This window comes from Phaenicophaeus curvirostris, chromosome 17 (genome assembly GCF_032191515.1).
Source record: "Phaenicophaeus curvirostris isolate KB17595 chromosome 17, BPBGC_Pcur_1.0, whole genome shotgun sequence".
NCBI lineage: Eukaryota > Metazoa > Chordata > Aves > Cuculiformes > Cuculidae > Phaenicophaeus > Phaenicophaeus curvirostris.
This window is the reverse complement of record NC_091408.1, coordinates 363,285-385,252: the sequence shown is the minus strand read 5'-3', so window position 1 is coordinate 385,252 and position 21,968 is coordinate 363,285. Positions and strand designations below refer to the sequence as shown.

General features: G+C 48.7%; 2 protein-coding genes across 8 annotated transcripts in view; one reads left to right on the top strand and one right to left on the bottom strand.

The window, feature by feature from the left end:
- The window catches only part of PISD (phosphatidylserine decarboxylase), a 22,948-nt gene extending 7,778 nt beyond the window's left edge, over positions 1-15,170 (top strand). Inside the window, exons 1-7 of one of the 3 annotated variants that reach the window (XM_069871452.1) lie at positions 4,799-5,407; positions 7,540-7,705; positions 9,731-9,967; positions 10,095-10,233; positions 11,158-11,304; positions 11,963-12,123; positions 12,462-15,170. In XM_069871452.1, the coding sequence (XP_069727553.1) occupies positions 5,211-5,407; positions 7,540-7,705; positions 9,731-9,967; positions 10,095-10,233; positions 11,158-11,304; positions 11,963-12,123; positions 12,462-12,686 (1,272 nt within the window). In that variant the 5' untranslated portion in view covers positions 4,799-5,210 and the 3' untranslated portion in view covers positions 12,687-15,170. Of the gene's footprint in view, positions 1-4,798; positions 5,408-7,539; positions 7,706-9,730; positions 9,968-10,094; positions 10,234-11,157; positions 11,305-11,962; positions 12,124-12,461 lie in introns of those variants that run through there. The other 2 variants (XM_069871455.1, XM_069871453.1) reach the window with 2 other exon arrangements.
- The window catches only part of SFI1 (SFI1 centrin binding protein), a 21,113-nt gene continuing 12,713 nt past the window's right edge, over positions 13,569-21,968 (bottom strand). For all 5 annotated transcript variants that reach the window (XM_069871420.1, XM_069871421.1, XM_069871418.1 and 2 more), the window contains 11 exons: positions 21,168-21,263; positions 20,690-20,766; positions 20,444-20,546; positions 19,937-20,033; positions 19,089-19,249; positions 18,600-18,674; positions 18,244-18,318; positions 17,600-17,873; positions 16,731-16,854; positions 15,982-16,084; positions 13,569-15,497 (listed from right to left, as the gene is read on the bottom strand). In XM_069871420.1, the coding sequence (XP_069727521.1) occupies positions 15,390-15,497; positions 15,982-16,084; positions 16,731-16,854; positions 17,600-17,873; positions 18,244-18,318; positions 18,600-18,674; positions 19,089-19,249; positions 19,937-20,033; positions 20,444-20,546; positions 20,690-20,766; positions 21,168-21,263 (1,293 nt within the window). In that variant the 3' untranslated portion in view covers positions 13,569-15,389. The remainder of the gene's footprint in view (positions 15,498-15,981; positions 16,085-16,730; positions 16,855-17,599; positions 17,874-18,243; positions 18,319-18,599; positions 18,675-19,088; positions 19,250-19,936; positions 20,034-20,443; positions 20,547-20,689; positions 20,767-21,167; positions 21,264-21,968) is intronic.

Genomic DNA, 21,968 nt, shown 5'->3' with positions numbered 1-21,968 from the left:
TGGGATCTGCATGCATAGCGTACCATTCTTGTGCTAACTAGAGGCACTTGCCTGTCCCATCAGGGCACTGGGACAGTGCTAGCACAGGGGGAAGAATTGCTCAGGGGACCCTTGGCCAAAGTGAGTTTGGATGAACCGAGTGATCAGATGAACAAGAGTTGCTCTGTAGAGAGGCATTTCTTGTGGCTGTCCTTGGTTTCCATGGTTTGTTCTGTTTGTGTAAGCGAAAAGCAGTGTTTGTCGAGTGAGGTGCACCAGAGAAAACCCGGGGAGCCTCTAAGGGAGGGGAGCTGCAGTGACATTGCTAGTACGGCAACTGATGAACGCACAGCGCTGCCTCGCTCGAACCTCAGCCCACTGTCATGGGCCATGGTCTGTAAAAACAGCTTCATACAGTGGGCAAGGGCCTGAGTAGACGTGTGGGATTTGATTCTCAGAGGTAAGAACAACAGAGCTTTTCCCACTGACACTAAACCCTGCTGGAATTGTGTAACGGAGGGTACTGGATGCTGCCTTGGCAGCGCAGAAGGTGCTTTTCTTGGACACCATTTGGTGTTACGGTAAGAGGTGTGTGTTGAGTTCAGGAAAGAGCGAATAATGGAAAAATCTGGTTTATTTTTTTAACCCGGCTTCGGAAGAATGAAGCATAATCTCCAGTCAGTCGGTCTCTTAGTTCTTTTTTCTTGCTCCTGATTTGTGATGTTTGGAGTTTTATTTCATAGAATTGTGGAATGGTTTGGATTGGAAGGGACCTGCAAGTCCATCAGTCCCACCTCTTACTGGATCTGGAGCCCCTCCAGGGACCGGGCACCCGGGACTTCTTTGGGTAGCCTGGGCCAGGGCCTCGTGGTGAAGAATTTCTTCCCAGTGTCCAATCTAACTGTTCCCCCTCCAATTTAAAGCCATTCCCCCTTGTCCTGCCGCTCCACGCCTCGTACAAAGCCCCCCAGCCTCGTACAGAGCCCCCCCCAGCTTTCCTGCGCGGGGAGCCGCTTTGCTCCCCACCGGCCCCCCCGCTCTGCACCCGCTCCGGCCTCTCGTGGGCAGCCGGGGCCGCCGCGGAGATGCCCAGAGAGCGTTAGGCGGGCGGAGATTTCACCCTCGCCGGGGCGGTGAGGGGGCCGGGGCGGTGAGGGCCGTGTCGGGGCGGTGAGGGGGCCGGGGCGGTGAGGGCCGGGGCGGGGCGGTGAGGGGGCCGGGGCGGTGAGGGCCGGGGCGGGGCGGTGAGGGGGCCGGGGCGGTGAGGGCCGGGGCGGGGCGGTGAGGGGGCCGGGGCGGTGAGGGCCGGGGCGGGGCGGTGGGGGGGCCGGGGCGGTGAGGGGGCCGTGTCGGGGCGGTGAGGGGGCCGGGGCGGGGCGGGTGGTTCCGCGGTCGCGGCTCCGCCCCGGGGCGGCGCGGGCCCCGCCGCCTTAAGGCCGCGCGGGGCGGGCGGGCGGCTCCTCGCCCCGCGGAGGGCTCGTCGGGTATGAGCTGGAGGGGGGCAGGCTGAGGGGAGGCACGAGGAAGGTTTTGTTGCCCGTGGGAGCGGGGAGGCGCTGGGCGGGCCGGGTCCGTGGGGCTGGGTGGGCTTCGAGGTCCCCTCCAACCCAAACTGCTGCGATTCTATGAAAAAACCCCTCTAACGAGTGCCGTAAAACACCGGCTCGGGGTTTCCCCTCCTACTTATAGAACGCAACTGAAACAGTGCAGAGTTAGAGGGAGAGGATCAACGGCTGCTGTAAGAAAAAAATGTAGAAAGCTTTCCTATGAACAGGTAATTATTGAGCAGCCGAGGGTGTCCGCAGCGGGGAGCTCCTCGGGGCGGCCCTGGGCGCTGCCCTCCCGGAGCCCGGGCCGGGGGGCACCTGGCGTGGCGCGGGGGAAGGGGGGGAGAGCAGGGAGTGTGTGTGGGACATCAAACGGGCTGCTAGGAGAGGAACGGGACCTTTAATAAACGGGCACGGAGGACCTTGCTCCCGATGGCAAGACCTGATTTTTGTCGGCCCGTCAATCGAACGCGGCGCTGGGATGCGCGGTGCGTTTTTCAAACGGTAGTTCTGTTACCAAATGCAGAAGGTGTGACCGGGGGGCTCTGAGCGCTCCACTGGCACATTCCAAGACAAATGATTCACGCTTGTGGCTTAAAACTGAGACTGCAGGTTTGAAGTTCAGTTGCAGATTAGTCTTTCTTGCGAATGCCTTGCTGTATTGTTTTTTAAAACTTGAGGGAAGGGCTTGAGGTAGTAATGACGAGTAATTAAATGGGGTCACTGGATTTGATGCCGATTTGAGCTGACAGAGCAGAATGTGTTGCATAGCTGGCAGATTAACAGTTCCCTATCAGACAATAGTTCTCTAGGGATTTATACCTGCTGGTAACAGATTATTTTATTTGCTTATCGCGGCTGCTGGGTGAGTTCAGACAGGAGGGGGAGCCTGGTGATGTCCAACCTCCAACAAAGCAGCGATCAGAGAAGGCTCTTGTCTAAGCTAACAGCACGGCCTGCGTTGCACTGCCCAGTCGTGACCTTGCTGGATCAACAGTTCTTTTTCCTTTCCCCACGGAAAGTAGGTAAACTCACAGTAGATTTTTCATCTCGGCCTTCTTATGCTGTAGGAACTGCACATTTCTTCTGCAACAGGGACAACAACTTGCCATGGACTCGTATGTCCATGTTTGATGTCATGTTTAAACAGTACTCGGGTATTTGCCTCTTGGTGAACATGATGAGATCAGTAGAACAGAACTTAAGAGGAGCATAGGTGGTCTTACTCATCCAAACTGAGCTTTTTTAAGAAGTGGAGGAAAAAAGGATTTTAACACCAATATTTCTCCTCCCTGGAGAGGAATCTGTCTTGTACCACGTATTTTGTTTAGAACTGAAGGGTTAGTCCCCACTGCTGTAGAAGATTTCTTTGTCCTTTTTTTTCAGGGATCAGGGGAGCTGTTTAGCCTGCCCCGTGCTTTCAGGGAATCAGGCTTGTCAGTCTAGGATACAATAACTCCTTGAAAATGCTTTGAGGGATTTGTTCTGGAAGAGCTGATGAGTTTGCCTTCCTTGTCCTTCAGGGAAGAGCGCTGAAGATGGTGTAGATACAGCTTCTGTTTACTCTGCTATCTTTCTGTGTGAAGGCCCTCAGAGGAGGAGAGCAGAGCGGGGAGCAGGGTGCCAGCCTGGCCTGTGGGAGCCCCCCTGTGCGAGGGGCCACCTGAAGCTGGGGTGCTCTGGCTCCTGCCCGGCTGCACCCCTGCCAAATGGGCGCTCTCTCTCTCTCTCTCTCTCTCTCTCTCTCTCTTCCTCTCTCAACGGTTTTCTGAAGTGTGAAAATTATTTTCATCTTGGGCTGATGAAGCACCTTTTGGAATGATGTCGTTACTTTAGCTTGTTTTTCTTAAATATGTCATATTTAATGGTGGTAATTTTGGCAAATCAAGAGAAATCGCTCCCTTGTCCTCTTTGCTTTCCTTTGAATTTTGATGGGATTTTGGGTAACTGCTTTCCTCATTTTACTGTACAGATGGCTTCATTTTTGTTGTGTAGGAGTTTCTTGTGCCAGCCAGTGACTGAATGGTATTTTAAATAGGAAAAAAAAAAAAAACGCTGGCACAGGCTCAGGGAGTAAGGGAGTATGTTTTGAGTGATCTCAGTTGATTTTAAATTTGCCTTCTTTTGATCAACTGGACGCTTTTATGTGCAGTTGTTAAAATTCATCTTAAACAACAACTTACACAAAGGTCTTGGAACTTCCTGTGTAGCAGTTTTCTTCCTGAACAGAAACACCTCTAGAGGTGTTTCTAGGGAATATCTGTGATGTTTGCATTTGAACAGTAGTCAAAATACACGATTCTTGCTAGAATATTTTCCCTCTGAGGCCTGAGGGGGATGCCATTAGCAGGATGCCATTAGCTAGTTAATTCTAGCTCTTCCTGCTGGCCCTCCCACTCCTCCTGCCTTGTCCCTACAGCAGTACAACCCTGTCCCTCAGAGCACCAATGTTCTTTTTGATCTGCTCTAGTAGGTGTATGGCTTTCATGGTGTTCAGGGAGCTTTACAAATGAGGAATTCGTTTATTTGAACTCAGACTTGAACAGAAAATTTAAGTCACCAGCTGCTGCAGAGTTAGGCCTTGAAGTGTTTGTGGGGCTTGGTTCAACCTCCAGGGGGGTGCAGCTACCTGGCTTCTGCTTTCTGAACCAAGGGTGCAGTTTCAATCCCAATCCAATCAACAGGAGGTACAGAAAATCTGTGGGAGGTGTGGTCTGCAGAGTCAAAGAGGGAAGTTTCCCCCCCATGTATTCAGAATGCACAAACAGAAATGCTGCAGATTTTCATCTTTAGAAAGCAAACCGAAGCCAAGCCAGCTTCCTTTACTGGTGTCTGGTGTTTTAGTTCTGCTGGATGTAAAAATGGCAGTACTGAGAGTCTCAGGATAGCCCTGTTAACTCTTCTTTTGTACCCGATTCTCAAGCTGGACCTAAAACTGACTTGTTTCATGATGTGTCTGGGTGTTTGCAGAGGAATAGCCTTTACCTGCTTCCTGTGCCAGTCTTTTGAGATGGAAAGAGACTTGAGGATGTGGATGTTGGTGTTCGGCAAGGGCTGCAAAATGCAAAGACCTTCCTTTCCTTTCTATTTTCTTCTTTCCAAGCTGGCCATTAAGAGTAGGAAGGGATTTTTGGTGCCCAGCAGCCCAGAACTCTTAGTGGCAGTTGCTGCACTGCAGAACCAAAGCTGGGAGCTATCTGCTCCTCCTCCCAGCCCACTCCTCCTCCCTGCCTGGATGCGACTGCCTCCGGGTTAGCAGTGCGAGGCCAGCTGGCTGCTCCGACTGGAGTGTGGCGCTGCCCGGCAGCCTGCGACTGTGGGGGTTCCTGGTGAGCTGCGTTTCAATGGCCACCCTGACTAGCGAGGACCAAGGACTGCTTATACGGACAGCTCGTTTTTATCGTGCGCAGTCAGCTTTGTCGTGGGATGTTGAAATATGACACAATGCCTGTTTGTTTGCAATAGCCGCAACCCTCGTAGCAGAGATTCAAGTGGGAAACAGAGGGGGAATCCAGAGACAAACCAGCGGGGAATTAGGAACTGTGACGCCGTGTCCTCTCTCCTGTGCCGGAGCAAGGAAAGGAAAGAGAGGTAGCGGAAAAAAGACTGAGCCTTGCAACCAGCCGTCACCCTGACGATGTGTCAGTCAAACACCCTGCAAGGACCAGATCTGCACGCAGGGAAATGGTGAGATGCTATAAAGCTTTGTCTAACCCTCCACCCTCTTGCTACAACCTCCACAAAGTTAGGATTCATGTCCGGAGACTGCGTTCGGGGAACGGCAGCAGCAGCAGCTGTGCCGGGAACCAGCACCCGCCGCTGGAGAGTCCAGGCCCCTCTGGCTCTGCGGGTGGGACACCAAATAGGAGAACGCGTTTCAGGTACTGTTCGGTATTTTTGCTTTGCAGGAATGGTAACTGAAGGGAGGAAGGAGGGAGGGAGGACCGGAGGGTTTCTGGGCAGAAGGGGCGACAGCCATCTGCGAAGCTTTTGTTTGGCCTAATTACTATAAAGCTCCTTATGCACTGAACTGGCAGAGAAGGGCATGCTGTTCTGTGACCAGGGGAATGAGGAGGCTTTCAATCCTTCCTATTCTATTCTCCATCACTGGGAGAATGGAAAAATTGGTGAGAGACTGCTCTGAAACCAGGCCAAGGCAGGGAGAAGCCCGAGGGCTCTGGCGTGAGCTGCCAGGATGCAGCTCTGCGGGGATTGGTCCATGAGCGACTGCAGTGAAGGGGGGGAGAGCAGCAGGAGGGGGAGCGGGACCTCCGTGGGTATGCCAGCAACCCGGCTCCTGGCCTTCAGCAGACCTCAGGCTGGTGGCTGGTGAGGGTGGGAGGAAGAATGTGCAGTGTCCTTCCTAGTGCCATGCCGAGTCAGTCCCGCCTCCTGCTGAGAAAGCCGGCTTTACCTCTGCTGAGACAGCACTTTGGCTCCTCAGGGGTTTGGTTGCACAGATCTTCCTCTGTTTTTCATTAACTCTTGGGGGGAAAGAAGTTGTGTTCGCTGCAGAAAAAACCTCTGGGCCAGAATCGCCATCTTACATCTCAAAGTGGTGACAGTTATATCTGCCTGCATGATATTTCAATTCTGATGCAAGTTTTGAAAAGGAAGTGTTGGCAAGAAAACTTCTTTTTAATTTCCCAGCTCCTTTCTGTGTTGGAAAGACATACACAGTATTGTGTTGTTCATCCTTCGTATCACATAGCCTGGTGAGAGGGGGGCTGTCTGGGCAGCCAGAGCACACTGCTGCCCCAGGAGCCCTTCCTGGTTGGGGCGTGCTGCCTTCAGCAGTGCGACGAGAACAGAATCCTAGGTGGGACTTCAGTCAGGGCCTAGAGGACCTGAGTGTTTTGCCCTCAGTTAGGCAGATTTTCATTTGATAACGGGACCTTGCAAGTGCCAGTTGTCTGTTCATGAGTACAGGTGTTAACAGAGCACTGAAGAATCTCTCATCCTGGCCTCCTGCAAGCGGCTGAGCTGGAGGCACCTTACGTCCTCTGCTAATGAGATGAGCAGCTTCTCTAAGGGCTACAAGTTCCCGTTTTGCCCATGTCATTTGTGAAAAACAAGTCTGCTCTCAGCCAGGACATCCTCATCACAGACAAATCACAGGTGCAGATGGTTATGAGGCAGAGGAGTTGGTTACTGGGCCACAGAGAAAAGTTACCCTGCAGCACTAGCACGATTGCCTTTGTCCACATGTTCTCTGTTCAGAACCAGGGCTCCCAGTGAAGGTTTCAAGACCTGGAAAGACATCTTTTGGAATCACTTATGTTAACATTGTGTTAACGAACTTGGGAGTGATGCTCCTGTTTTTCCTTCAGTGAGCATGTGTTTCCCGAAGTCAGTGAATGACCAACAGCTCTGTGCAAATCTGACTCTGAGGCACAATCTAGTCAGGGTACCTTCAACACAGGAAGCCTCTAAGGGGCCTCTAAGTTTTTTAGATTCCAAGGATTTCTCTCATCAGAGTATCCATTCTTCCTTCAGTATTGCCCCTCCACACAGTTTTTGTTGGAGTCCCAGCATCGCAGGTCCCTAGCTGTCAGAACATTGTTCGCTGCCTGCCTTGGCTGCCCAACAGCTGCCACGAGAAATGTTTTTGGGGGGTGGAGACTTCTCATATTTGGACGAAGAACCTTTGTTTGCTCTCTGTTATTGCCACTGTAAACTATCATGTCATGTTGTTAGTTGGATGAACCAGCTGTGACTTTGTTTTCAAACATCACCTGCAAGTGATGTTGCCTTTAATTTTTGAGGGCATCATTCATAAAATGGGACCTGTGAGAGTGAACACCATGTTTTGGACAGAGGTTTTTTCTTTTATTTTTTTTTGAGGTAAAATGGTCTGTTTTGGGATGGGGAAGAACTGACCAAAACAAAGGAGCAAAGACTTCCAGTCAATGTTTACTTAAAGCTGTGCAGGAATAACTCATCCCTGGTATGGGAAGCTGGTGGTTCTGAGGCTGATGGCTGACCCTCTCCTGTTGTGTGTATGATCTTCCAGGTTGCAGTTTCCCCAGCTGGCCCTGAGGCGAAGGTTGGGCCGGCTAAGCTGTATGTCTAGGCCTGCTCTGAAACTGCGTTCTTGGCCTCTGACCATTCTCTATTACCTTCTGCCTTTTGGTGCTCTTAAGCCCTTGACCAGAGTGGGATGGAGGCCTATGAGCAGGGTAAGTGTGAGCAGGTCTCTCTTGCGCTTCGTGTCCGTGAGCTGTTTTATCTCGAGGGGAGCTGTCAGCAGCTGGGTGGAGAGAGCCCGAATATGGAACAGGCTGCTGATCTCTGCTGTGAAAGCAGAGGTGCAATTCCTGTTTACTGTTAGTTTTTACTGTTCTTAGTTGTGTTGACCAATTGCTTCGCAGTCAAGCAATTTGTTTTCAGTAGCAGAGAATTTCTTTGTCCTTTCATGGTCAAAGGTCTGCCCAGGGAAAACAACAGAAGCTTTTGAATTACTTCAGTCCCCTCAAAGTGCCGGGGCTGGGGCAAGGCAGACCCGACCGCTGCTGCAGTTCCCTCTCCTGGTCACGCTGATGAGGTCTCTTGCTTTCCGTGCTTTTCGCATGGAGAGGGATGTTCCTCAGGGTCTCTGAGCATCCGTATGCCAGCCTGTCCAAACGATATGCGAATCTCTGCTCCAACACTGTGGAGAGCGGGGTGTAGGAAGCCTTGTAGGCAGCTCTTCTCCACAGAGATCCTGGGGTTTCAGAATGGAGCCACCACACAAATATTTTGATTGAAAACTGCAAGGCAGTTGCCCTTTTTCGGGCCATTGTGTGGAACAGCTGTTCCGTTTGATCCCATCGACTTGAGAGCCAGGCTTTTGGGAAGGAATGGGGCTACCAGGAAATACCGCTGTCGGCAGTTCTGTCATTTTACAGTTGGATCTGCATATGCTCAGTGCTTGTGGAAAAGCGAGCGAAGTTGATTTTAGAAACAGTACTGCATAAGGCTTGCCAAATGAAATTGCAGAAGGTTTTTTCTTCAGTACTTGCTTATATGACCTATGGTACTGTTGATTTAGAAGCGTTTATCTGAAGTAAGATTAGGTTGGTGTTCTCTTTCTTTCTGAAATGTCACTGTATTTTAATGCAATGCAGGATGGTGATGTGCCAGTGGGGTCTTCCTTTGCTGTGTTTGATACGACAGACAGGCTCTTGGCCAGCGTGTGCGTCTGCTTGCGTTTATGGCTGCATTTTGCAAGACTTCAATATGAAGGATATGAATCATATTGACAGTAAACGATGACTCTCACTAAGAAAAAGAGAAAAAAAGGTTTTAGACGGGAGTTAAATATAGCTGAACTGGCCTGTTGAAAAACACTGTTCCAAATTCAGCAGATAACTCCTCCTGCTGCTGAAGTTGTTTCAGAGGGCTCAGTTCCCTTGCTCCATGCACTCCCACATCCCCTTCCATTACGCCATGGTCATGTGAGCTCTTTGGCTGACACTGAGCACCACAAACCCCAGAGGAGTTGCCCGATGGGATGACCAACAGGAAGATGCGGTCATCTCCTCAGATACATCAGCAGCAAATGCCTCTTCCCGGCACTGGTCGTTTGTTGCTCTTGATGCTAAAGCTTAGGTTTTGGGGTACATCCAAAGGGTCATTTCTGCAGCAATAAAGGCATTTTATACTCCTGCAATGAGCAGCTCCCATTGCGAGAGAAGGAGTAGGGCTGGCATAAGTGTATGTCGGTGTAGCCGCATCCACCGTGGTGTGCACGAGAGCATCGTGACACTGGGATCTAGAAAACACCCTTGTTAGTAGATGCACCTGAGAAGTACATCATGAAACGCTGAGAAATTATTTTTCAGTCAGTTTTTGTTTGGTAATGTTAAAACTTTTCTGCTGTGCGTTCCACTGGGACATGTGAAGTGTCTGTAAGCCTCGCGCTAGGCTGTTCCCTGAAACTCCGCTGTGGAGCCTCAGCCTGCAGGGGAGGGGACTTTCTGGCTTCAGTATTAAGGGGACAGTAAGCTTCATCCTGTCCCTCATCTGCTCTCATCAGAGTGGAAGGGATGGACGCTTTTTGGTTTTTTTGCTGACTTAAAGGCTCCTTTGTGTGTGGCGTAACCCCCTGAATCCAAGGGAGTGGGTAGCAGGAATACTTGACCCTTTCTGTTCTGAGGGGGGAAGTAAGAGAGAGCCATTGGTGGTGAGAACTGAGTGATGCGGTGCAATTCCTATTTCTTTAGGTTGCTCTGTACAAATCAGTACCAACTCGGCTGCTTTCACGAGCCTGGGGCCGCCTGAACCAGGTAGAGCTGCCCACGTGGCTCCGGAAGCCCGTTTACAGCCTGTACATCTGGACATTTGGAGTGAACATGGAGGAAGCCGCGGTGGAAGATCTGCATCACTACAGAAACCTCAGCGAGTTCTTCCGCAGGAAGCTGAAACCACAAGCACGGCCGGTCTGCTGTCTGCACAGTGTGGTGAGTAAAAGGAATCAAAGGCCTTGTGCTAAGCTGCCAGCTTCCCCACCCTGCAAGGAACGTCTCTGCTTCACGAGGATTGAAGGAATTCCTGATGTGCTTTGTTTCTTTTTTCTCTCCACTGTAGATCAGTCCCTCTGATGGAAAGATCCTTAATTTTGGACAGGTCAAAAACTGTGAGGTAGAGCAAGTAAAAGGGGTTACTTATTCTCTGGAGTCCTTCCTGGGACCTCGCATCTGCCCAGAGGAGCTGCGTTTTAGCCAGGGTGAGTCCTGTGTCAGTTCTACCTTTGTTCAACTCTGCACTTTCTGTATTCTCAGAAAGAGAGACAAGAGATGTCTTCTTTTTTTACTTCCCTTCTCTTTCACATTGTCAGGAACAAAAGCAGGTCTGGGTTTTGTTTTAGTTGGGGACAAACATGTCACTGTTGTAGTGCCTCACTTTCTCACCAGCAGCTTTATACTGTATCACCTGGCTCATTCTGATCAGCTGAATTTAACTGCTTGGTTCCTTTTTATGTGGTTCTATTGACAATTACAATCCACTCCCAAGATCGAGCACCAGGCTGCAGCACTCCTGCTGTCAGGCTGAGTGGTGCCCCTGTCCCTGAACGGCAGGAATGGTGTGAGCTGCTCCGTAACCAGACTCACACTTGAGCACTGCAAATGCTGGTGCTGTGGCTGCTCCACTGCTCTTCGAGCACTGTGCCCAAGGCCTCAGGTTTAGACAAAAGCCACACGTGATGCTAAATTGGCACAGGGACTGTAGAGACCAAGTTCTGCCAACAGTAGGGTTGGTTTCAACACGAGCACAAATGCAATGAATGCATCTTCACAAATTCTGTTCTTAAAGTGGTCGCTTTGAGAAAAATCCTGTTCTTGAGAGCTTTAAGAAAAATTCAGTCTCACTGGATCTCAGTTTCTGCTGTTCTCTTTAGGGAGGGGGAAACTCCAAAATTAAGGAATGTCCAAAATTATTTTAACAATACAGGATCTAATTTTGTTGTAAAGGGAAAAGAACGCTTTGAAATACTGGATTCCTGGCCAAAGTGAATGTGTTTGTAGTCTCAACGCTACATGTAGGCCGTATTTAATCCTCTGTTATTGCCACTGGTTCTGTGTAGGCTGCTTAGCCATGGCAGGTGACTGGGTGAATATCTTTAACCTTCCTTTTCCTGGTTTCTTTGCAGCCCCTCCCAGTAACTCTTTCCAGCAACAATTGGTCACGAAGGAGGGGAACGAGCTCTATCATTGTGTGATCTACCTTGCACCCGGGGACTATCACTGCTTCCACTCCCCCACTGACTGGAGAGTGTCGCACCGACGGCATTTCCCAGGTAGGTTCCTAGGAAACGAATGCAGAGCAGCTGTGGAGGGAAGCACTAGGATGGGCTGCTGCTGAATGAGATGTGCCAGTGGAACAGCTGCACAGCCTGATAGGTAATTAGAGGACAGCAATTTGTCAGAAATGGTAATGAATAGCATGGTAGTATTGTTTACCAGAACAAAGCACATAGAAATGGTGCAAACAGTAATACTGTATTCAGGCTATTTTAGTTCTTTGAGATAAAAGCTGATGCACGCTGACCTGACATTCTCAAACATGAGTTGTTCAGTTTGCACCTCAAATGCAGATTGTTCTGCAGGTCAGAGTGAACAGTTGCCTAAAACATGGCCTTCTTTCCCGGGTTTGGCAAAGAAAGTGCAACTGAACAGCTGTGCTGCTGGAGCTGGGATTGGATGCCTTTTGTCCTCTCTGCAGATCATACTGTACTTCAGCACATAACAAATGTGGTTTACTTCTTGCTGTCTAGAAAAAAACTAAGTCCTTGGGTTTGGTTTCAAACACTGTGAAGGGGAGAGAATGAGCTGCCACAAGGTCTGAGACATGTGTTAAGTCCCAGGTTGAAGTTAGGCCTGGATTGAAACAAAGGAGTTTCATTGAGATGCTATCGTATCAGGCAGCTTGGCTTGAGTGTTTTCCCACTGTTGCAGGGTCTCTGATGTCTGTGAATCCTGGAGTTGCTCGCTGGATCAAGGAGCTGTTCTGCCACAATGAACGGGTTGTCCTTACAGGTGACTGGAAACATGGCTTTTTCTCTTTAACGGCCGTAGGAGCAACAAATGTGGGCTCCATTCGCATCTATTTTGACCAGGTGAGCAAGAGAGCAGCGGGCGGGTTTCTGGGTTTGATGGCTGAGGCTGGTAAAGTACAATAGAAGAAAGCTACAAAAAAAAAAATTAAAAATCTTACTACCCTGAAACAATGGTGTTTCACACCGTGGATGTTCCACACTGTTTTTATGTGTTCTTAGTCTGATTTAAGGGAATTGCCTACAGTACAGACTGATTTTCGTTTAAAATTCCTCTTCCACTTCCAAATTGTGAGTTTGCTCCTGCGTCACAAATGCCCAGATCTCTGCAGGCTGCAGCTGTGCTGATCAACGCCGAGGTCTGACATCCTTGAGTAACAGTTTCTTCCTTCTCTGTGTAGGACTTGCATACCAACAGTCCACGCTACTCAAAAGGTTCCTACAACGACTTCAGCTTCATATCCAACAACAACAAGGAGGGAATCCCCATGCGGAAGGGAGAACATTTAGGGGAATTTAACTTAGGCTCTACGATTGTACTGATCTTTGAGGCACCCAAGGACTTCAAATTCCACCTCAAGCCTGGACAGAAAATTCGCTTTGGGGAAGCACTGGGCTCTCTATAGAATGGCCAGCAAGAAGTGTTTCTATACAAAGGGACTCATCACACCACAGTGTTCCATTTCACAAGTGTGTCACTCAGCAGGACCTGAGTGTGGAGCACAGCGGATGTCATTGCTACTTTAAACTTGTGAGCATTTGGTCTGTGTTTACCTGCTGCTGAATGCAGAAAGAGGATTTTGAATGGCCACGTCTGTATCTGGTCCAGCTGCCTTTGAAGATCTTGACAACAGAGGTTTCTGTTCCACCCTGTGCCTGTAGTCTTTCATGTTCTCCCCTCGCTGTGCCACAGGAGAACGCTGCTCTGGAATCCCCGTGTCCATTCTGAGCCTTCCTCAGCTGTGCCGGTGCAGTGCGTAAGGGCAGAGGTAGAGATGAGCTGTGTTTAAAGGGCACTGATAGGCCCAGTCAAACCCTGTACCTTTTCTCTGCACTGTCTGGCTTTCAGACCTCAAGTGAAGAGTATGTTCTCATGTTTATTTTACTCTCAGACACTCCCTTGCAGCTCTTGCATGAAGGCAGCGTACAAGTAGGTAGAGCCCAAACCAACCACCATGTACAACAGGCAGCGTCCTGACAATAAAGTACAGTCACCCAGGTTTCCTACTGTCAACTTCAGTTCTTCTACCTGATGTGGTCCCTTTAAAGATGGACTTTGTGCTCTGTTTTGAACCTGAACACTGTGTCTTCATCCCTCATCTTGAGAGTTTGTTTCTAAAAATATAGCAGTGCAAGCTCTGTCCCATTTGTAATCCATGGCTTTATTTTGCTATTCCAGGCCTTAAAGAGTTAGTTTGTGTGAGAGACAAACTTCACCTCTTAGATTAAGGGGTCAAAAGACACAGGGGATGTTTTTCTTGTATGATGCAATAAGACAGCAGCCAAAATGTTTTTACTTTCTGCTCTGTATTTCCAGTGTTGCTTTCTCACTAAGTCCTTGAAGAATCAGTTCCTCTATTCACAGAACAGATACTTCAGGACCAATTTTTACTGCACAGAGTGAAATGTCCCATGCGCTGACTGTGTACTGAGAACATGAGGGATTGTTGAAACAATCCCAGGTTTCCTCCCAGGTGCCAGCCTGGCCCTCCCATAATAAACTGGCAACAACTTCATCTCATCCAAAATACAGTCCCCTGGCTGCAGCTGCTCTGACTTCTGCTCTCGAATTTCATGCTACGACTGCACTGGGGTCTGATAGCTCTATGCTGAAGCCTCATCCTACAGCAGAACTTCAGAGCCTCTCTAACTTCACATCAAGGAGAGTTAAAATTCAACACCTTGGGTCTGTGGAACGTGGCGCTGCCTGGCCCTGGCAGAACTGCTGCTTCTGACAGAGTGTGAGAGCAGTGCATCCATTGTGTTTAGAGAATAAACTGTTCCAAGCCCAGGCATTCAGACATTTAGACCGGGCTGTGCTGTCCAGAGAGCCTGTTGGAGTGGACATGCTCATGAAACCTGCCTTTCTGCTCTGAAAGATCTCTCATCTTACTTCGTTGCTTGAGCCTTGGGTGTTTTTTCTGTTACATCAGGGGACATGGGGGACTTCGGCCAGCTCTGATTTTCTAAAGAAAAACTCAATTCTTTGTATGCACTGCAGAAAATGGACTATGATTTTGTTGTACACGTCCAGTTTGCCAAGTCCTGTATGCTTAGCTTGTCATTGGCAAAGAGAGGATGATGAACTGCCTCTAAGTGACATAGGAGATGGTGGCTGTGTGGATGACAAGCTGGAGCACATTTGTTTGGCTGCACAAGTGAGTGTTTCCCTAGGGAGGAGTCTGAAAGCTTGAAGTGGCTCTCAGCCACCTATCACATTAAAATTTCTTGGTGTTGCTCCTGTAGCAGCAGATTGTCAGGTACTGATTATAGAAACAGGCACTTTAGATCACTGCGAGGGAGAAAAGACAGTCAAGTGTCATCCCCGAGAGGATAAAGCTGTACCTGTTAGCCAGAGGGCCAGTCGTGGTAGCGGGAGAAGGCAAGTCTGTTCCAGTGGCTGAGAGACAAGACACCTGAATCCTCTGCCTCTTTCCCATGGAGGCCTGTGCCATCCAGACACAGCCAGAGCAACTTTGAGCTTTAATTTCTACCTGCTCCCCTCATCACACGCAGAATCTGAAGGTGGCTGTTTGCTGAGCAACAGGTTACCTGGGGTTTGCTTAATTATAAATCAAAGGAGGAGGAGAGGATTAGGGTGCAAGTGGCTGGTTTTGTGATGGTCTTAATACTGAGCAGAGCTGGCAGCTTAACAAACGTGACTTGTTACGCAGAGGTCAGCAAGGCACCCTGGAAGTGAAAGCAAAGTTCCTAGAAGGTACTGATAATGCTGTGAATTTCTCCTGCATGGAGAATCCATTTAATTCTTCAACTGTATCAGTAGCACGGTATTTTTGTACATCAAAGTGTATGACTTACTGACATTAATTCATTTAACTGCAAACGTTTTGAAATAAAGAGTCTTATCAGTGTTGCTGATATTTCTGAAATGTCAGGGTAACCTAAACTAGGTATTGTGAGTGCAGCGTGAGGTATGCAGAGTTCCTGGTTTAACCAGCTGTAGTGACAAAATAAATCGAGGAAAAGTAGTTAATTTCTAAAACAAAAATGCTCTACATAGACTAAGAGAACACACACGCTTCCATCCTCGTCTGCTGTGAAAGGGGCAAAATGTCCTGCCTGTGAGCCAGACAGTGGGTTTGGATGCATCACATATCCAGAGCACTCTGGATATCACGCAGGCGGGCAAGCAGGTTCTGCACGCGATGTCTGTCTTGTGGCTTTGCTTTGGTGAGGGCCTTGATCCTCACCTGCAACTGAAAGTTAAGAGAATTGCGTAAGCTGTTTGTACAGCAAGAAAGCATCTTGTCTTTTGACAGGAAGAGGTGACTGAGCTGTAGCAGCCTTTATGTTGTCTAGGGAACCATTACAGACTAAGAACCAGTGACAGGACGGTGACAGGAGCAGCCAAGCATGAGCCAGCTCTGGAGGTGACAGTGCAGCCGTCGTGCCCGGCTTGTGAACCAGGGGACTGACCAGTGCAGGTGCCGTCACTGCGCTGTAGCTGCACTGCCCTGAGAAATCACAGAAGGACATGTGGGGCTGCCTGACTGCAGCTCGGAAACTGCCATAGAAAAGGCTCTTGGAGTTGGAGTTGCATTTCTGAACATGCAGGGAGATGCCTCTCCTGAGCAGCGTGCTCTGCTCCCCAGCCCACTTCTGATACACTTTCCTTCTCCTGGTACTTTAATTACAATTCCTTACAGCATCGTGATAACCGGTGTCCTTGGCTTTACGCACCTGATCCAATTCTGCCTGAACTTCTCGTGCCTCATCTTTGTCCTTGGGTTGCACGCTCGTTTCTAGCCACTTCTGTAGAATCTGTACCTGCTGCTGACAGAACCTGAGAAAATGGTGAGAAGGATTCTTGTCCCTATTAGGAGCTCAGCAGTCAAAGCCAACTCAGACTTGCAATCAATACTTGCAGTAAGAGCCAATGCTTTTGTCAAAAAAAAAAAGCAAACTGGAAAGAGGAAGGCTTGCTAGGAAGCAGAGAAATCCATCTGAAAGCTCTTGCCTCCATTCCCCACTTCTTCCTTTCCCAACAGTTGAATCCCAAGCTCCATTTTCTTTTAAGCTTTTTTGTAAATGTCTTGTTCAAGCAGAGAAGCTGTCAGACCCCAGCCACACGTTTTTAATGGACAATTGAAAAAGCTAAGAAGTCTTCACTCCTCACAATAAAAGAGCTGAAAGCTTTATTTCAGCTGCTCTGCCAGGCTCATTTGTGCTGCCTTCACATTATATTATGATACTTTTGTCCTGCCAAAGGTGTAATTAAACTGCTTGCTGGCTACAAAAGAGGTTGTGCACGTACTCTCTCCCACCTGGAGTGAACTCTGAAAAGGAGGAACTAAAAACGCCTCGACCTTTTCTGTTTCACTCGCAGTTCTGCTGGGAACAGGTGGGTTATTTTTAGAGTAGCTACACACAAAAATGCACTACAGAGCTGAGCATGTCAAAAGGCTGGTTAAAGGGGTTCTGCAACATACTTAAGTTCTTGGTTCCTGCTGAAGTAGTACTGCATCTGCTGCTGGATGTGTTGGAGTTCTGCTTCCAGCCTTCTCTGAAACACTGCTTCTGCTCTGGAATTGTGCTCCTTTTCTTCCCTTTCAGCTGAATAGAAGACACAAGGCACAAGAAATGGAGGTTAAAGCACAATTACACTGTTTCTTTTTATCAGGGAAAGCCAGGTTAGTAGAGAGCAAACACAGAACCCTCCCAAGTCTTTTGCACATGTTTTGTCACCCTGTGACATGGACTCAAAAGGTGAGGTACAGTGAGAGGGCAGGAGGCCTGACAGTATTACAGGCTCTCAGGACTCAGTTTAAACATACAAAACAAGGTAATGCTCTAGCAAATGGTTTCGTACTGTTTTTTTTCATGCTGTTTTGGCCTAGTCGTGATTCAGTGTTTCACATCTACTCTAGTATTAAGTCTGGTACCATGGAATGCTAATTTCATGCCCTGTCCTCCAAATCACCACAGTGAGAGGCGCTTCACCACCATCCCCTTTACAGGCACGCTAAGTACAGGGAAAATGCAGAGAACTGTACTGGGTGAATTCTTCCCTCCTGACACGAGTTCTGTATGTTCAGCCTCATGTACATGAAAGGCCCCGCGCTTGAGCACACCCACCCCGGAGGTTCCATCCTTCAACCCCTGGAACAGCGTTAGCCCTCTGATTTGGCAGAGTGAACCAAACTGCACCTCCATCCCAAAAAGGCTCCATGGATTCCCTTCCCCTCCTTGTGCAGGCATGCCAGATCGCTTTGTCTCCTTTATATGCTGTGGAGCTGACTTGCAGTCCTGCATGTGCTGGAGGACGCGCAACTGCTGCAGTTCAGATCTGAGGACCTACCTGCAGTCTGGCAACTTCGTTTTCCCACAAAGTCTTCAGGTGACAGTAAACGTGGCTGCAAATGTGGTTGCAACTTCTTCTCCGGAGAGTCCTGTTGAGCACAGTGCACGCCATGTGTCCACGGTGGCGCAGACGGAACCGGTGGATAGGAGTGAGTGGTGCTGTCCATTGGAGACAGACACCTACAGGTGCCTTCTTCTGTCTGAGGTGCTGGCGTTAAGCTCCCAGTGCATGCAGTGCGTGCCTTGGCAAGTCTGAGCCAAGCATCAAACACCTGCAACAGGAACAGAGAGCGGCAAGTGTTACAGACAGGTTCCAGGCCAGAAACTCCCCCTGCAGACAGAAACACCTTCCCCTCCACCGGGCAGTAACGGGCAGAGATATGGCAACAGCAGGACACTGCCGCAAGGACAAAGGGACAGGGATTTAAGTCAGCTGAGGCTGAATGGGGAAAAATACGTGCAAATTTTTTAATCGGATAAGAGGATTTAGGGACAGTTTTCCAGCATCCTAAAATAACATAAAGCAGCTAAAGATAAAAGAAAACAGATATTCAGTGTGCACTCTGCTGACTGCAGTCCAATCTGCATTGACCTGCATGTCTGCACATTCATTTGTCTGCCCTGAGCCCCAAGTCCCCTTACCTTTCTCTGCAATGAAAGGGACCAGTGCCACAACCCTTGCACTGTCTTCTGCTTTTCCCATTGCTGCTGCAACAGCTATCGGGGAGAAAAAATGCACAGTAACCAGTTTAGGAATTTACACATCCCACACCAGAAATGCTAGTCAGAGCATCAACCAGACAAGAAGGGCTGGTGGGGCCACAGCAGAAACACTGACTCAGTTCACCCAGTACGTGGGAAGGTTTCTCTTGTGTTACTGGAGCCAGAAATCCAACAAACTTTTACATTCATTTTTGCAGTCCTCATGTAAATGGAATAAGAAGAAGGGATAAGGATCAGCAAGGAACTGGACACCTACCCAGGGGACAATTCCTTACCCGTGTCTTCCAGAAACGGAAGGAAGCAGAGCAAAGTCTACAAGTCATTAGCTGATCTCCCTGTCTTCGTAGCAGCTGTAAGGCAACCAGGTGAGTCACTCACAGACAAGCCCCACTTATCTAAGCCAAATGATTGTAGAGCAGAACAGGCACCATGCGGCCTTCAGCACCTGCCCTTTGTTCTGCTGAGGCCACCCTCAATATGGAAGTGCCGTATGGTGAAACCCCATCTGCAAATATCTATGAGCCCAGCAAGGATTTCATTTACAGTAAATGATCCCACATGTGGCAAGCCCAGCTTGTCATCTCTCATGAAGTCTATTAGTTCCACCGAAGCTTCTCTGGGCATGACACAGGCATGTTCCCGCCCCTTGCTGCACAAGGCTCTCAGCCAAGGTTACCATTCCCTTCACCAGCGAAGCCTGCACTTCCACATCCACAACTTCCCACCCTGAGTCACTGTCTGGGGAGGCTGCTGATCCCTCTCACCGCTTTTCTGAGGCATCGCTGATGATATTCTTTCCATTTCACCAGATACTCCTGGAGCAGGTGCTGCTGGTGGTGCCGTACTGCCTTGCACTGCTGTGCCCTCAGTATCACAGACTCCCTAGTTAACTTCTTCCAGTGAAGAAACAGGCTCTGTAAACGCACTGGTAGGAGCAGATGAATTAACTAATGTGCCAAAAGGAAACTTCATCCCAGAGACTATCAAGTGATCATCTACTCTTACAGACTGTTTTAGCAACTCCTGACACTGACAACGGTCAGCACTGGCAGTACTTAGCACCAGAAAGGAATGTGAAACACTTCCGTTGACACACAGTGAGGTGTGAATGGCAAGTCTTCCCTGCTGCCATCAACAGTCTTTATAATCTTCAGGAAATTATTTGACCTCTTTGTGCTTCAGAATCCTTGTGTCAAGAACGTGGCTACTACCGTGAAGATGTTTGCAGAGTTTGAAGGCCTTTCTGTATTAATTACTAGAGAAAGACTGAAGCAGTAATTGATGAGATTACTTGCACTGCACTCAGAACACAGATGTCTAAGCTTCTCAAAATTAGGAATGGAAATGGTTTTTGAGAAAAGAAGTGTTACCATCCCTTATACAGACAAGGAACCAATGGAGAAGCGGAAGTCAGACAATAAGCCTTCAGCAGATCACTGGAGTCCCAAATCATTCCCCACTCTACAGGGACGTCCGTTGTAGGCTCAATAGACCATCTGTGCATTTCATCCATGCAGACAGCACAAACGGCTGCCCTACTAAGCCATGTCTTTCTAAGGATCAGAAACAGATAACTATGTCTTTTGAGGGTTTAATACTTCCATCAGCTCACCTATATTCAAATGTTTTCTGGCCTCCATCACAGCTGTCCTCTTCTGCTGACGGCAATACTCTTGTTGCAAGGTAGCGCGTCTCCACTGTAGCAACACCTACAGACATAACATAAACAAGAGTCGGCACACACTGACATTGGACACACTGCTTGCACCATAACCATTCCCATCTCTTCTGCCACATCAGGTTCAGCAAGACAGCACAAATTTCTACAAATTAACCATAGCAGTATTTCAGAGGATGCCCTGGGCATTTTTCATCGCATTCTTGTTTTCTGTCCCTCCATCTGCCCATGTCCCCCGTGTAATGCTACTTTGCTGTATCACACCACTGTTTTTACCTTCCTTCTAGGAAATGGGGAGAAGTAAAGGAAGAGGAAAAACTCAGAGATGTGTGTAAAAAAAATACAGAACTCCCACTTTTTAGACCTTCCTTAGTAGTGGCTCTTAAATGAAGTATTTTGTCCTTCTCATTGCATTACCTGACCCCGCTACACAGATCCTACCTTCGACAGGACTGCCCTCCTGTAGTGCTCATCTGCCCGAGATGTTGCCTCAGCTTCACGTATGAGCGCAAGGGCATTTTCTCTCCATACGTGCAGAAGCTGCCTGAAGGCAAAAGATATAAAAATAAAAAATAAAAAATAAAACCAAAAAAGCACTAAGAATGATGGTGGCAGTGAAAGAAAAAGAGTAATTTGGCAGCAGGGCAGTCACTTTTCTCTCAGCTGCACAAGCAAACACAGGCTTACCGCAGCAGCAGTCTGGTGCGCTGTTCCTCCTTTTCAGCTATGTGGTATAGAATGCACTGTATGTTATGTTGGTAACTCTGCAAGGAAAGCAGTGAGAGGTAAAATTTCCCTCAACTGCCAACACCTCTGAGAAGAGAAGACATCTAGAAACTCTTACCAGCAGCTTAGCAGAGCAGCAGCGGCAGCAGAGAAAAACAATGACATTACAGCCACTGAAATTGAGGCTGTCTTCCCAAGAAGACCAGTCATTACATGCTAGTTAATGCTAGCTATTAATACTCTCCACTGAAGCCACAAAATTGCACTGGTTCTTTTGCTCCAAAAAGCAATACTAGAGCTTGTATCGGCAACTGCCTCCCTGCCCCCTTGCACACTTGGTGTGTGAGCACCTGGAGTGAAAGAGCATGGCAGCTCTTCACTCTCACAACACTTCAGCACACACAGATGAACCCTACAAGGAAAGGACATTCCCTCCTACCTTCCAGGCTGCCAAGGTCTTGCCCAGCAACATGTGCCGATAGTGCGTGTCTGCTAGCACCAACTTCTTCCATTTCTCACGCTGATGTCCCACATACTGTAAGGAGGCGGGGGGAAACAAAATTAAAAAAGATATATACATGGGTTGGGGGAAAACAGGCACCAGCAGCTAGCAGAGGGAAAAGCATTATCCTGTTCTCTGGGGAAACATCAATCCTGTATCTTGCTGTAACAGGTTCTCTCTCACTGGTGCTGTGCTCTGCTATTCCTCCAAAAGGTCTAAGTGAGGCTTTTTCTATCTGCCCTTTTTAGGAATCCTCTCGAAGACTGAGGCAATTCACTCAAGCTAACCAGGACTAACAGACTAGCGCTCACTCTTGAATTTCTCACCAACTCTCAAGACATGTTGCAAGGTACGTTCAGTACATCCCATCATGGCAAGGGACAGGGCCAGCAAAGTGAAATTCCATCTGGCAGGGTCCGCTATGACCTGTACACAGCTACAGACCATACGCCACAGCCTTGCTGCCAACTTCTGACTTCAGTCAAGTTTTGAGAAGGATATACGTAGACAGCACTAGCTGGGGACAGCTTCATCATACTAACTGGTTGCATTCCCAGATAAACCTCCTAAACTATGGCCTATACCCATAAACTATACCTGGACAAGTGAACAAGAACTTCAACTCCCCCTCCTCCCTACACCATTCCCGTTCTGCCCACACCAAACTAGTTTTATCCACCTGGGAAGGGAGGAGAGCTTAGGAGTGACCAATGTTTAAAATAAACTATGTAATTTCTA